Raw genomic sequence first — 16,389 nt, 5'->3', positions numbered from 1 at the left:
TGGAAACAATGTTCCAAAATCTTTCAAGACACTCAGGAACTGATTAGTAAATAGACAAGCGGAGGATTATGAGACATTTTCTTGACTCTTCCTAAATTAAGTGTCTCCTCCTGTGAGTCTCCTTTCCAAGTGTGTAGATCAATCATCTAAATGTATTTTGCACACACACAAAAATCATTAGCATCATTTAGTTTTTACTTTTTAAAGCATACTTTTATTTTTCACTATTTAGTATTAATAAATGTTTTGTTATCATGCTTTTAGATGTGTAACAAATTCTATGACTAAGTTACTTTTTTTTTTTAACATCTTTATTGGAGTATAATTGCTTTACAATGGTGTGTTAGTTTCTGCTTTATAACAAAGTGAATCAGCTATACATATACATATATCCCCATATCCCCTCCCTCTTGTGTCTCTCTCCCTCCCACCTTCCCTATCCCACCCCTCTAGGTGGTCACAAAGCACTGAGCTGACCTCCCTGTGCTATGCGGCTGCTTCCCACTAGCTATCTATTTTACGTTTGGTAGTGTATATATGTCCATGCCACTCTCTCACTTTGTCCCCTACTCTTACAATTTACATGTATATAGGTATTATGAGGTGAGGCACTCACCTGAGCAATGAACTGAATAATCTTCACAAATATATTGAGAGGTGTATCACGAGGAACCACACTACGTGACCCTTTTGGGAAAAGTGCTGACACTATGCTCATAAGACGACTGTAGGAAAAAAAGATTAAGTCATAATGAGAGAATGAAATCAACAAAACATTAGCAAAATATCCTTCCCATCCTTCATAATATGTCAAGATAATTCATATTCCTCCTCAAGGTATTTGTAATGTTAACTAAAATTCATCAGTGTGGCATTTTTTACCAAGATGTTATTTTAAAACAAAGGCACTCACCTTTGAGTTACAGTGTTGCTTTCACATTTTATTCTAATTACATAGACCCACAACAATCTATACAAAGATTCCAGTGCAACTCGAGACATTTTAGGATCTTTATTCTGTTTAGAAACAAAAGAGAATAAAAATAAGCTTATTTATCAAAGTACTTGCAATAATTTAAGATCAATTATATTCTCTGTCAACAACTAAAAGCCCTCTCCATTCCCTTCTTTATTCAATCTAAAACAGGTTTAAATATGTAAGTATATATTTGGTATATGGTAAGGACAGAGAGCTCAAAAGCAACTATAAATAAGGAAATTGAGCCATCCCTTATATTCTCAAAACAAAATACTATTAGTATCTCTAAGAACTCTGAAATTATACACACTTCAACTTACCTGATGGTAAATGGGACACACAACAATACTGACATAAGGATAAAAGGACTGCTCATCTTTGCTATAATTCATTGCAACTCATACACAGTTAAAATTTATAACACCAAATGTTGTTATAGATATTTGCGCTTATGGAATAATGCAAAATATTATTGAGTGATTATACTTAAAAGAAGGAATATGGAACGGTGGGTTAAGAGCATAGACTCTGAAATTAGGAATGACTGGCCAAACCCCATCCTTGGATCAGTTGGTGAAACAGTTTCCTCAGCTCTAAAATGGAGATAACACGGTACCTACCTCACAGATTAAGGGAGTTATTATGTGAAAAGCACTTGGAACACTGCCTGACACACGTTAAATGTTCAGTAAGTGTCAGGTGTTTACCTTTAATTTTTAAATTTAGAATTAGAACATTATTATTTAAAATCAGAAAAGTATCCATTTCAATCGCAATTTGATCAGCAAACCTTTTCTTCATACTAGCTATTATAAAAAGTGAAGTTCTTAAATGACAAGAGACATGTAATGAGATTTAATTGTAAATTTTGAAAATTAGCTAATAATCACCTTTAGTAGGAGAAACTCTTTATGCATCTGTTAATTAGTTGTAGGATGCATTTAGTGCTATAAATTAGCATTTATTTAATCTGGTTTGAGAGATTTCTTATTGTTAAACAATTATTTTATATATAACAATGAACAAAAGGGAGTTTTTAAATACTAAGTAATTTACCATTCTATTTTATGTTTTCTCAGACTACAGAATAACAGACATCTACTATGTATGATTAAAAGCAATGCAACAAGATTATCACTGGACATGTTTTTAAAAAAGAGAACCACTAGAAAATATAATTTTGCATATCTATGTATATGAAAATTTGATATAATTCAGAATGGAGTATCAACTATTCAGCTGGTCAGAGTCTCAAAGTCAGTCTCTCCTTCTACTGCCAAATCCACGATTCCAAATTTCAAATACACTCCCCAAGTAGTTTTCTATTAATTTGTTACTAATGTAACTAAAGTAACATATAATGTTACACACAATGTATCTTACTAATATAACAACTAAGCTTTTTGTAGTACTTTCTTTTCTATCACTTAAATGCAAGGTCTCAAATGTCAAAATATGAGTTCAATTAGTTTTATGTACATTCCAAATAATACTTTCACATAGTTAAATTATCTTTTCAAAATATGAATACTACAAATTAACATATAATAAATTATATAATAGAAATATTTAAGTCCAATTCCACATAAAAGTTCTTCTCATATAAATTGTTAATAAAGTTTGGATTATCTTATGTGCTGAGGTATCTGGCATGAAATAAAATTTTGATTTTCAAACTTTCCAAGATGGACTACTATGTTTTACAAAGCAGACTTATTTTGTAATGAACAATTCCAGAAAAGATAAAAAGTGATAAAAATTATATAACTGTTTATTTGGTAACTGCAATGTTGCTATATATCTCTGATTAATGAGAACATCCTAAATTGATCCGATCCTTAAACAAAGATACATATTTCCCTAGTTACAATTTTGGTCTAATTTGAATAATCAGATTACATCAATAAAATCCAGTAATATTAACGTATAATACAGTTCTTTTTTATTCTTTTTTCTTTCTTTCTTTCTTTTTTTAACAGCAGGTTCTTATTACTTATCTATTTTAAATAATACAGTTTTGATGTCAGGCAAATATGCTCTTTGGCGACAATCATTTTAATGTTTCTTCCTTTTTTTCCTACTGTGAACAACAACAAAAGATTTGTTTAAAACTCAAACCAGTAGGATTGTAGTTTTAAAGTGTTGTATCAAAATCATATTCAAAATCTGAGTTACTATCTCCTGAATTTCATTGGAAAATTTTATAAAAAGCATCATTTATAACAGCTAATTTTAATTAAACAGAGTATTTTAAAACTGAAGATTGTGGTTAAAAATCAACATTTGGTATCACTTCTCTCTCTTAAATTCATCTTCTTGGGACCACATTAATATTAAACTTTCGGTAGAATGTTCCTGCTGTGTGCTGCTCTTCTTTTACAATACGAGAAACAAGCTTAAATAAATATGTTGGACATGCAACGCAGCCATGGGTAAAGGGGGAAAAAAGCCACAATTAAAGGAGATAAAGCAATATTTTACTTTGTAACATCAACACGACTCACCTGGAGTGTTTCTATTTGTTTTCTGATACTGTTGTTAGATGGCATCTAAATAAAGCAATGTGAGACAGCAAACATAAACATGAGATGCAGCACATGCATGTTAGATGAAAATAAGCACAAAACAAGACAGCTCTTCACCAAGGTCTCTATTTAGAAGAAATTTGAAATGTCCAAGACAGTGGCTAGAATCACTGAAGAAAAAAAAAAATTCTATAATTTGGACATCATGGGATATATCTACAACACTCAAACTGAAAGAAAATAGATAAACTTTTAACTATCTAATTTTTCCTCTAAAAGTACTATATTTGATTTCAGATAAGTTTCAATTTTTAAAAGAAAATAAGCATACACTCTAGAAAAAATTATCTAAATTATTTTACATGGCATCTACTCTTACTCCTCTCTCTCTCTCAATTATTCTTTAGAAACTTTAAAATCATTTTTCACATAATGACCTTATTTGACATAAAGATAGGGGAATGGGAAACTACCAAATTATGTTTGGGACAAAAACAGCAGATTTAACACTTTCGGTGAAAATAAACTGATGTTCTCCATGCTATTTATGGACCTACAGACTAATGCCCATTTTTCATGGTCACCAACTTCAGAAACTAGTATGGTAATTTTTAAAAAATTGTACGGTATCTTAAAGTGCCTTGAAAATGCATCATATTTATTCTTATGACTCTAGGGAATAATGCCTTTTTACTATCCCAGAATTATAGCCAAAAATATTTTTTAAAATACTCAGTAAAGCAACATTCCTTATAGTACATTAAAAGGTAACATGGTAGACCAGAAAGAGCAAATTTTATTGAACTGGATGGATTAGATGTAAATCCTATCTCTATCACTTTTTTGGCTCCCTAAACTTGGGTTACTTATTTATCTTCTTTCAGCCTCAGTTATAGTAAGAATTAAATGAGATACTGTACTTAGAGAATGTAGCCTATAATAAATACTAATAAAAATCTATTTTAAGGAGTAGTAGGTCTAATAAACAGAAAAGTGTTACAGATTTTTTTGAACTCAAGAGATTACTTGAATCTCAAAACAAAATCAATTTAGGTAAGACCTTTATCTTGGACCAATTTTTCCTGTATACAAAACAAATAAATTATACCTGTCACAACAGATAATTAGCATAGTTTTTCCCTGAATGCTCAACTCCTTACCTCAACTATGTAGCATAGCCACAGTATCTAAAACTTAACAAGCAGGAACCAAGTCATAAAATTTCTGCTGAATAGAGCCTTAATGTAAGTTAAAGGTTAATGGTCAAGACAACTATATTCCAAATATTCATGCTAAGTGGCTCTTATCTCCTTCAGCCTGGCAGATTGACACAGCCATTAATGAAAATGGACAATATGCCAGAAATATTTAACAGGAGGTAAGGGTTCAAGGAAAACAGAGCATTTTAAATGAAAGCCTTAAGCCAAAAAAAAAAAAAGTTAAAGTACTGCGAAAGAACTGCAAATATGTTAGGTGCAAACGTATATATATAAAAACATTCCAACAAGCAACAGAAAAGTATGAATTGTCATGAAACAAAGTAAACTTCCAGAAACACTTAAATGCATGTCTTAAAATATGTTATTAAAAGTTTGAAGAATCATACTACCCAGAGAATGATCAATTCCCTTTCAGTACCTAAATCTGTATGAATTATCAAAATAAGGACAGAAACAATATATTGTACTTAAATAAAACTTATTTTCTGGTTGCATGACATAAAGAATTTAACCAGCTTGATTGGTCCTGGGAATTTTCATAAACAGAGCAAAGAGAATATATCAATTCTCACCCAAATATGAATAACATCAGTGTATGTATATCTAGGAGGAAAATAGCCAAAAATATTTTTCAAAGACATATTTTAGTACACCTTACTAAGAAATCAAAGTATTTTTCAAAATGATATGTAAAATCATTAAAAAAAAGATATATAGGATAACGTTGTCCAGTGAATCAATCCTGAAGTGAGAAATAAAAGCCAGCCCTATTTCTCACAATATCACGATGAGCTGTAGGGTCAGAAACAACTCATTTAATCTCTCTGTGCCTTGGTTTCATTGTCTTCCAAGTTTAAGTTTTTCAGTCTTAACCCTAACTTAGAGGAATAACAGAAAATGAAATGCCATGTCTGCGTGTTTCTATAACATGTAAGCAAATATTCAAATATATTCATTTATGTATCAAAATGGTATTCAAATCAAGCATTCACATGACATGCAGATGAGGAATATTCCCATGTTCTGTGTCAGATATTAACTGTGGTCCTATCCACAGAAGAAAAGAAGATCCTGTTAGATTCTGCCAGCAGAGCATCCTGGGCAGATAATGATCCTTCTATCTCACAGTTTTGTTTTTAATCCTAAGAGACTGGACATAGATGTGCCAAATAGTGTTAATAACAATTAATTATCCCTTGATTCAAGTCAGCATCATTTCAGGAGCTTTCACATCTATGTGGATCCAGTACCATACTTCTGGATTTGGCTGGGCATACTTAACACTAAATGTGCTTTTACCTGGTATTTTATTATCGAGGCTTTTTTCATATTATTCAGACTTGAGCCAACATTACTCAATTTTCTCAAGAGAAAACGCAAAATAAGCATCTGGAGAGTTTTATAAGATTAACTAATACTCTGAAATTCCAAAGGAATTTATTTATTAACAAATATTGCTAGATCCAGGATAATATAAACAATCATTACAAATGTATAGTTTTGCATTCATTAAGACCAACTAAATTTTTAATCAACAGTTTATTCATGTCTATAACATGATTCCCTATAGAAGGAATGAAGAATGTATAAGAAAAGGAATATGTTAAAGTATCACAATTCAAATGAACTGTAGTACTAAAAGTTTTATTATATACTGTTCAATGTATATGCATAAGTGAATATACTACAGTCAGTATTTACAGGTCAGAAATGAGATTAAGTCTTACCTTTAAATGTGACAAACAGTTCTGTAGGAAAATATGCCAGTTATTTAAAAAAAACTGTTTTTGACTGACACATAAAAGGCAGGTAATTAATGGATATAGAGCCTATAGGAGACAGAAGAAAGAGAATAACATTTTTATGAAAAAGCACTGGACTTGTAAATTATATTTCATTCATTCTCATAAACAAAAAAAATTCTATTAGCAGTTTTCCCATTTGTAATTAAAAAAATACGATCTCAGGGAGTAATCTAACAAAGAATGATAAAGGGCAGATTTTCTATAAGAACAATTTCCTGATCTATCACATCTCCCCAAGTGAGAAATATGCTATTATTTCTCCCTAGACCCATTCCTCCTCTAACCAGTAAAGTGGCCCTGGGATCAGAGGACAGACCGGCATTAATGTTGCAGTTTTCTATTTATCAGGTGTGTGACTTCAGGAGGATACGTTAAAGTGCTCGAAGCCTCACTTTCCTAACATGTAAAGTGGAGAATGCTCATCACACACATGCTATAGGGTTGTGAGGCTTAAAGACAAAGAATGTAAAGCACTTGGCTCAATGCCTGGCACAACCAGTGTTTATTATTATTATACCTCTATCTTAAGCGGTCAAGTATTTGTCCAATTCTCCAAACTTTCTCCAAGCTGCATACAAATTTACAGAAAAACCCCTCAAAGTTACTGAAGTGGATGGTGAAATGGAAAAAAAATGCTTTAAATCTCTGAATAGAAAAGATGTAATTAGACAGACAACAGCTCCTAAATAATCAAATGCTTCAGAATATAATTTATTATAATGTAAAATAAAGGAATTTATGGTTTAATATGAGACTACACTTAACTTTTCCTTTATTCTAATACATAATTTATAGCATCTGTCAAGACAGGTAAATACCTAGAATGAAGTCTGAATAACCTATCAAATACAGAGCTAGTAAAATTAAGAATAGAAAGTTTTGAAAAGAGCAGGAGAAGATAGGTAAAATTTGCCCTTGTGTTACCCTTTGGATATTTTACAATTTCAATTTTTATAATTCTCTTAAAACTCTACTAAAAAAAACCCAACTAAATTCATAAATCAATTACTAAAACTCCTAATTAAACATATGAAGGTTTGAAATGTTTCTCAATACCAATGAATGCTTCTTTCTGGAACTCAGTTCAAAAGTAGTCTGATAAAGCATCTCCACAAAATTTTTCAAGCAGGGAACATTCACTTCATTTTTAACAGCCTAGATAAAAAGATAATACAAAAACAAAGAAAATGGTTACAAGTGTTAGATCAAACTATACAAAGATTACAATAAGTTTCTGTAAGGTTTAAAATTAGTCAATGAGTATCTGATGAAGTCCCATAATATACCAAATGACCAAATGTTGAGTAAGTAAGATACACCGGGTCCCGGCCCTGGGTGAACAAGCAGATGAATATGTGGTATAACAGGAGCTCTAAGAGGAAATTCTCTGTGCTCTTGGAGCACTCAGAAGAGGCCCCAATGGAAAAACTCCACAAGGAAGTAACATCTAAGCTGAATTCGGCATTTCTTTACCTAAAATACTGCAATAGCCTCCCATTTAACCTCTCCGGTCTTATCTCCCACTACCCTGGCCCCCTGTACTAGGATCCAGCCACACTAGCTTCTTTGTTGCTCCTAGAACACATCAAACATGCTCTTGCTTCAGGATGTCTACACTGGTTCCTTCTGCCTAAGAAGCTCTTCCCCCAAATATAGCATGTCTTACTCCCTTATTCCTTTAGTTTTTGCTCAATCGTCACCATCTCTTTCAAGGTGGTGGTCTTTCCTAATTACTCTATTTAAAATTTCAACTCCCCTGCCCACTTCAAGAATTTTTAGGCCCCTACCCTGCTCTACATTTCTGCACAGTACTTACCACCTCATCTGGCATATACTCTTGATACATAATTTTACATACTTGTTTGAGTTTTCTGTACTAGACGTAAGCTCTGTAAGAGCAGGGAGTCTTTCCTGCCTTGATCATTGTTGTATTCCCTGTGGACGGAAGAGGCCCTGACACACAGAAAGCACTCAATACATATAATGAATAAATAAGTAGAATCTAACCAGGAAAGGAGGCTGGAGGTTATTTGAGAGGCAAGAATGTTCCAGACAGGAGTTCTATGTGCAGAGGCTGGTGTGATGGACTGACTTGTCCCAAAATTCATATACTGAAGTCCTAACCCCGCATACCTCATAATGTGACCTTATATGAAAATAGGTCATTGCAGATATAATTAGTTAAGTTAGAATGAGGTCATATTGAAGTTGGGGCGGGGGCTACTCCAACATGACTGGTGTCCTTAAAAAAGGGGGCGGGGGATGAATAGGGAGACTGGGATTGACATAGACACACTATTGATACTAGGTATAAAATAGATAACTAATGAGAACCTACTGTACAGCTCAGGGAACTCTACTCAATGCTCTGTGGTGACCTAAATAGGAAGGAAATCCAAAAAAGAGGGGATATATGTATACGTATAGCTGTATTGCTGTACAGTAGAAACTAAAGCAACATTGTAAAGCAAGTACACTCCAATAAAAATTAATTTTAGAAAGGTGGGAGGGAGAGAATTTGGACAAAGACATGCACACAAGGATAACACCATATGAAGATGATGGCAGAGATCAGGGTGATACATCTATAAGACAAGGAAGGTCAAAGATTTTCAGTAAACTACCGGAAGTTAGGCAAGAGGCATGGAACAGATCTTCCTCACAGCACTCAGAAAAAAATAAACCTGGCAACACCTTGGTCTTAGACATCTAGGCTCCATAAATGTGAGACAATAAATTTTTGTTGTTTAAGCCACCTAGTTTGTGGTACTTTGTAAGGGCAACCCTAGTAAACAAATAAAATACAAAGGCAAACATGGCATAAAAGAAGAATTAGGCAACACAGTAATAATGGACCACAGTCGAGGGTCTTTCTTCCCACAATCTGCTCCTTTTGATGAGTTACCTTAGAAACTACAACATAATCTCAGATATCTGGCAAAACAGATTTTTTCAGACAAGGGGGAAGCACAAATGACAATTTGGGATGGATACGCAGTGTTTCAAACCATTTCTAGGAAAAGAAATTGAAGTACATGCACTAATGATGTACTTCATTAAGTACATAGCTACTTCATAGCTAAGCTGACGTGGTTTTATAAATGATCATCTGTTTTCTTTTTGGCAAAATGAACCTATTTTCATGGTTAAAACTGAGGTGAGAGTGGGGGTGGGGTATTTGACTCAAACTACTTACAAACTTATAGTTCGTGACTTCTGTTTGTACTCATTTAAAAAATCTTCAAGTATTTAACTATAAGTAAATATTCAAAACTGGTAAAAAAAAATCATGCCAATCTCTACAACTGCTATGTCATTAATATTTTAAATTCTTGATTTTTCTTACAATTCCCTGTCCATCTTTTCTGAACATGTTCTAAAGATAGGACCTGAATACCATAAACCATTCCATATGAACACATAGATCACAAGTCAATTAATTCAATATTTAAAAATAAAAGTCAAAACCGTTACATTTGATTCTCAGTATGAAAATAAATTTCTTCATTTTAAAATATTTTAAATAGAATAAAACCTGAATAAAGTGAATCTTACTAACTTCCATTTCTAGCCAAGGTGGTGTAAAGGGGGCTAGACTTATTTTACCATCTGAAACAACCAAAAAGGAACAAAATATATGAAATGATACGCAAAACATTATACATCAGTCAACAAAAGAAAGTGACCCTGAGGAATGGCAAACAGATGAGGTGAGCCCTTTTGATGGCCCCAGCTTACTGCTGTGTGAGAATTTTCAGGGAAGAAATGAAAGTGTACCATTGTGTATGGTTTTTACACTACACATGAACAGTATAATATCACTTGAGGTAGACAACGATAAGTTAAAGATGTATACCATAAACAATAAAATGACAAAACAATGAGATATAGCAATGAGATATAGCTAATAAGCCAACAAAGGAGATAAAAGAATCACAAAAATATTCAATTAATCCAAAAAAATAGTAGAAAAAGGAAACAAAGTACAGATGGGAAAATTAAGAACATAATCAGAAGATGACAGATTTAAAATAACTGTATCACTAATCATATCAAATGTATGTGGTGCCCAATTAAAAGGCAGAGATTGTCAGACTGGATAAAAAAGCAAGAACCAACCATATCCTGCCTACAAAAAATATATATATATATTTTTTAAATATAAAAACACAAGTATATTAAAAGGAAAAAAATGGAAAAAGATATACTATCCTTATACAATCAAAAGGAAGCAGAAGTGGCTATATTAATATCAGACAAAGTAGATTTCAGAGCAAAGAATATTATCAGAGATAAGGAAGGTTATTTCACAATGATAATGGTGTTAATTAAAGAGGATATACAATCCTAAACATACACATGTTTCATGATAGAGCTTAAACATACAGCAAGCAAAAATTGACAGAACTGCAAAGAGAAACAGTTGGTCAGATTTCAATACTCCTCTCTCAGTAGTTGATAGAACAAGTAGAGAGGAAATCAGCAGAGCTGAAGAACACTATTAACCAATTTGCCCTAACTGATATTTATAGAACACTCTATCCAACAGCAGTATACATAGTCTTTTCAAGTGCACATGGAACATTCATCAAAATAAATGATATTCTTGGGCTTCCCTGGTGGTGCAGTGGTTGAGAGTCCGCCTGCTGATGCAAGGGACGCGGGTTCGTGCCCCGGAAGATCCCACATGCCGCGGAGCGGCTGGGCCCATGAGCCATGACCGCTGAGCCTGCGCATCCGGAGCCTGTGCTTCGCAACGGGAGAGGCCACAACAATGAGAGGCCCACGTACCACAAAAAAAAAATAAAAAATAAAAAATAAAGGATATTCTGGCCCAAAAAACAAATTTCAATGCATCTAATGGGATTCAAGCATACCAAATATGTTCTGCAACCACAAATTAAAAATTAATAACCTGAAGATCTCTGGAAAATCCCCAAATGTTTAGACATTAAATAAAATGCTTCTAAATAACCCGTGAATTTCAAAAAGGACAGCAGAAAGTACTTTGAGCTTTATGAAAATGAAAACACAAGATATCAGAATTTGTGGGCTGCCACTGTAGAACTACTTAGAGGGAAATATATAGCATTAAGTGCTTATATTAGAAAAGAGAAAAGGGCTTGATGACCTCAACTTTCACCTTAAGAAACTAGGGGGGAAAAAAGAGCAAATTTAGAGTAAGTAGAAGAAAAATAATAAAAATCCAAGTAGAAATGAGTTAAATAGAAAACTGAAAAATAGAGAACATCAATAAAGTCAAAAGCTGGTTCTTTGAGAAGATCAATACAATCAATAAACTTCTAGCCAGACAGATCAGGAAAGAAGGAGAAAAGTCACAAACTACCAATATCTGGAATGGAAGAGGTCACTACAGATCCTACAGCTATTTAAAGAAATTGAGGGAATATTATGACCAACTTTACAACAATAAATAGGATAATTCACACAAAATGGGCAAACTCCTTAGAAAGACATGAAAGCGTACTCAAGAATAGCCTGAGCAGCCCTATGTATTTTGAAGAACATTATCTGGTAGTTAAAAAGCGTGCCACAAGAAAAATCCCAGGCCAGGTGGCTTTATTGGTGAATTCTACCCAACTCCAAAGGAAGATGTAGAGCCAATTCTTCACAAACTTCTTCAACGTTAACTTGTTACAAAAAACAAAGACACTGCAAGAAAACCACAGACCAACAGCCCCCATGAACATAGGTAAGTGCAAAAATTCTCAAAAGAAAAAAACCTAGCAAATAAAATCTAACAATACATTAAAAAAATCTTATGATCAAGAGGAGTTTAACCCCAGGAATATATGGTTGATCCAACATTTGAAAAATCAATCAATGTAATTCACCATATTAATGAACAGAAAAGAAAAACTATATGATTACTTCAGTAGACAGAGAAAAAAAAAGCATTTAACAAAATCCAACATTCATTCCTGAGAAAAACTCTTAACAAACTAGGAATGGAAATAAATTTCCTCAATATGATAAATGGCATCTATGAAAAATCGACAGGTAACATCATACTTATTGGTAAAGGACTGATGACTTTAGCCCTAAGATGTGAATGGAGTCTGTTCTCATCACTTCTATTTATCCTTGTACTGAGAGTCCTAGCCAGTGCAATAAGGCAAAAATAAAATATGCACACTGGGGCTTCCCTGGTGGCACAGGGGTTAAGAATCCGCCTGCCAATGCAGGGGACATGGGTTCGAGCCCTCGTCCAGGAAGATCCCACATGCCTCGGAGCAACCAAGCCTGTGCGCCACAACTACTGAGCCTGAGCTCTAGAGCCTGCGAGCCACAACTACTGAGCCCACGTGCCACAACTACTGAAGCCCGTGCGCCTAGAGCCCATGCTCTGCGACAAGAGAAGCCACCGCAACGAGAAGCCCGCGCACCGCAACGAAGAGTAGCCCCTGCTCACCGCAACTAGAGAAAGCCCGTGCGCAGCAACGAAGACCCAACGCAGCCAAAAAAAAATATATATATATATATATATATGTGCATTGAAAAGTATTTTGAGCACCTGGAAAATGAAATTTTAAAACAATGACATTTAGAGTAGCATAAAAATATGAAATGCCTAGGGCTAAATTTAACAAAATATATTCGAGACCTGTACACTGAAAACTACCAAACACTGTTGACAGAAAATAAAGACCTAAGTAAAAGGAGAGAAACTATGCTCATGAATTGCAAGAATCGATATTAAGATGTCTGTCCTCCCAATTTACTGACTAATTTAATCCAATCCCAATCAAATACCACTAGATTTTTTTAATGGACCAGGTGATTCTAAAATTTATATGTAAATGCAGTAGACCTAGAAGAGCCAAAATTTTTTTGAAAAAACATAAAGTTGGAAGATGTATACTACCTGCCTTCTAACTTACTACAGTAATTAACATAGTATACCATTGTTGTAAGAATATACACACAGATCATTGGAACAGAATAGAGTAAGAAAAAGACCCACACAAATAGAGTCAATTGAATTTTTTGACAAAGGAACTAATGTACTTAGAAAGAGTTGTCAACAAACAAGTGACACGGTACAGGAACAACTGGATGCTATTTGCAAAAACAAAAAGAATTAAACAAAACAGAACAAAATTTCAATCCATACCTCATACCATATACAAAATTAACTCAAAATAGATCACTGACCTAAAAGTAAATCCCGAAACTGAAATATAGAAAACCTTTGTTACCCTGGGTTAGGCAAAGACTTCATAGGTACGATACCAAAAGCACAACTTATAAAAGAATAAACTGATAAATCAGACTTCATCAAAATTTAAAACTTCTCCTCTTCCAAAGACATAATTAAGAAAATGAAAAGACAAATCATGGACTAGGAGAAATATTTACAAAGCATGTAGCTGACAAAAACTTCATATCCAAAATATGCAAAAAATACAAAAATATATCTCTCAAAACTTAATCAGAAAATAACCCAATTTTAAAATGAGAAAAAAGATTTCAACAGACATTTTGCCAAAGAAAACATACAGACAGAAAATAGGACAGGAAAAGATGCTCAAAATCATTAGTCCGGAGGGAAATGCAAATTAAAAGCTACACTGAGATATCAGGACACACCTATTAGATTAGCTAAAACTAAAAAGACCAGCCAAAGCCAGAGTTGGTGAGGATGTGGAAGAAGAGAACTCCCACATAAGTGGTGGGAATGCAAACCAGTAAAACCACTTTGGAACACAGCTAGGCAATTTCTTTAAGAGTTAAACATACACCTACCATTTGGTCCAGCAATTTCACTTCTAGATATCAACCCAAAGGAAATAAAAGCACATGTCCATACACAGACTTGTACGGGAATTTCATAGCAGGTCTATTTCTAACAGTCAAAAACTTGAAACAGGACTTCCCTGCCAGCACAGTGGTTAAGAATCTGCCTGCCAATACAGGGGACACGGGTTCAATCCCTGGTCAGGGAACTAAGATCCTGCAGGCTGCACTGTGTGGCCAAAAAAATAAATAAAATAATAAAGAAGATACACTCTTGGCACTTCCTGGATGGCATGGGGGTTAAGAATCTGCCTGCCAATGCAGGGGACACGGATTCGAGAAGATCCCACATGCCATGGAGCAACTAAGCCCGTGCGCCACAACTACGGAGCCTGCACCCTAGAGCCCACGAGCCACAACTACTGAAGGCCACATGCCTAGAGCCTATGCTCCAAAACAAGAGAAGCCACTGCAATGAGAAGCCCGCGCACCACACCGAAGAGTAGCCCCCGCTCGCCGCAACTAGAGAAAAGCCCGCATGCAGCAACGAAGACCCAATGCAGCCAAAAATAAATAAATTTATATAAAAATAAAACCTTGAAACAACCCAAATGTCCAAAAACAGATAAACGCATAACTGAACTGTGGTATATCCATACAATGAAATACTAGTCAACAATGTATAAACTGCTGATATATTCTGTAACATAGCTGGAACTCAAAATAATTGTGCAGAGTGAAAGAAGCCAGAAAAAAAGTCTGTACTGTAAGATTCCATTAATATAAAATTCTAGGGCTTCCCTGGTGGCACAGTGGTAGAGAGTCCGCCTGCCGATGCAGGGGACACGGGTTCGTGCCCCGGTCCGGGAGGATCCCACGTGCCACGGAGCGGCTGGGCCCGTGAGCCATGGCCGCTAAGCCTGCACGTCCGGAGCCTGTGCTCCGCAGCGGGAGAGGCCACAGCAGTGAGAGGCCCGTGTACCGCAAAAAAAAAAAAAAATCGAGAAAACCCAAAACTAAGTAGAAGAATAGAAAGATCAATGGTTACCTGAGAACAATGTGGAGTGGGGGGGGGGATTAAAAAGGAACATGAGGAAACTTCTGAAGTATGATAGGTACGCACATTATCTTGACTGTGGTGAAGGTTTTACAGGCATATACGTATGTCTAATTGTACACTTTAAATATGTGTAATTTAAGTCAATTTTACCTCCATAAGTGTTTTTAAATGAAATTATATGTATATATATAAAGAATATCATTTATACAGCAGTACATAGTATACTGAAAGTGAGTGGCATATCACATATCACAAAAAAAAAAAACCCAGGAAACAAAAAAATCTAGCATGTCCAAGTATTCTAAAATCCCCGAATCCTATTTATACCATGCTATGTTATTAGTAACTACAGAATTATTTTTGAATAACACAATGAATTTAGACCTAGAAAAGCTTCTATAAATCTGCTTCCCTAGAAGTTATTGGAACCATATTTATAGCAGTCATATTTTCTAAATAATTTAGAATACATATTTTGACAGGTATGTTGTATGTCATGGCAACTATAGAAATTAACTTTTAAAACTGAGACAATCCTGTAAACTCTAGGATACATGTCACAGTACTTTAAAATTCTTCAGAGGCATTAAAATGGCTGCCATTTTGTAAAGAGCAAATGCCATTAAATGCAGTGTTTTACACTGAGCTACTTGAGATAATCATTACTTCTAGGTTGCAAATACTCTGCCTTCCTAACAGTCTCTAAATCTTAAGGGCCTGGGCTTGTTCTTTTGATTAAAAGACTGATTGATGCTCTTCTGCTATGTGTCTAATAATGATTTACCCCATACTCCCACTACATTCAAAGTTTCCGCTTTATTGTCTATGAGGTTACCAGAAAGTAAGAATATCACATGTGGTAACTTCTTCGGCAAAAAAGGTACTTTTAAAATGCAATATAAAATTAAAAATATACTTACAGCAGCTACAGGGATAAGAATCTCCACAAATAAACCAGCAAGTGCATGTTTTATATCTTTATCTTTTACTTCTAAGAAATACTGAGCACATTCCTTGAGAGGGAAAAAGGTATATTAGATTT

The 16,389-nt window shown here is 34.3% G+C and overlaps 1 protein-coding gene across 7 annotated transcripts in view; it reads right to left on the bottom strand.

Moving 5' to 3' along the window:
* Positions 1-16,389, bottom strand: part of FRYL (FRY like transcription coactivator) — a 246,852-nt gene that overhangs the window by 97,754 nt on the left and 132,709 nt on the right. For 5 of the 7 annotated variants that reach the window (XM_081234991.1, XM_081234990.1, XM_081234992.1 and 2 more), the window contains 6 exons: positions 16,268-16,360; positions 7,586-7,684; positions 6,452-6,553; positions 3,484-3,528; positions 914-1,017; positions 617-725 (listed from right to left, as the gene is read on the bottom strand). In XM_081234991.1, the coding sequence (XP_081091117.1) occupies positions 617-725; positions 914-1,017; positions 3,484-3,528; positions 6,452-6,553; positions 7,586-7,684; positions 16,268-16,360 (552 nt within the window). The remainder of the gene's footprint in view (positions 1-616; positions 726-913; positions 1,018-3,483; positions 3,529-6,451; positions 6,554-7,585; positions 7,685-16,267; positions 16,361-16,389) is intronic. The other 2 variants (XM_081234995.1, XM_081234996.1) reach the window with 1 other exon arrangement.

The sequence above is a fragment of the Mesoplodon bidens genome (assembly GCF_964165515.1).
Source record: "Mesoplodon bidens genome assembly, chromosome: 1".
Taxonomy (NCBI): domain Eukaryota; kingdom Metazoa; phylum Chordata; class Mammalia; order Artiodactyla; family Ziphiidae; genus Mesoplodon; species Mesoplodon bidens.
Note: the sequence above shows the minus strand (reverse complement) of the source record. Positions and strands in the feature narration are given on the sequence as shown.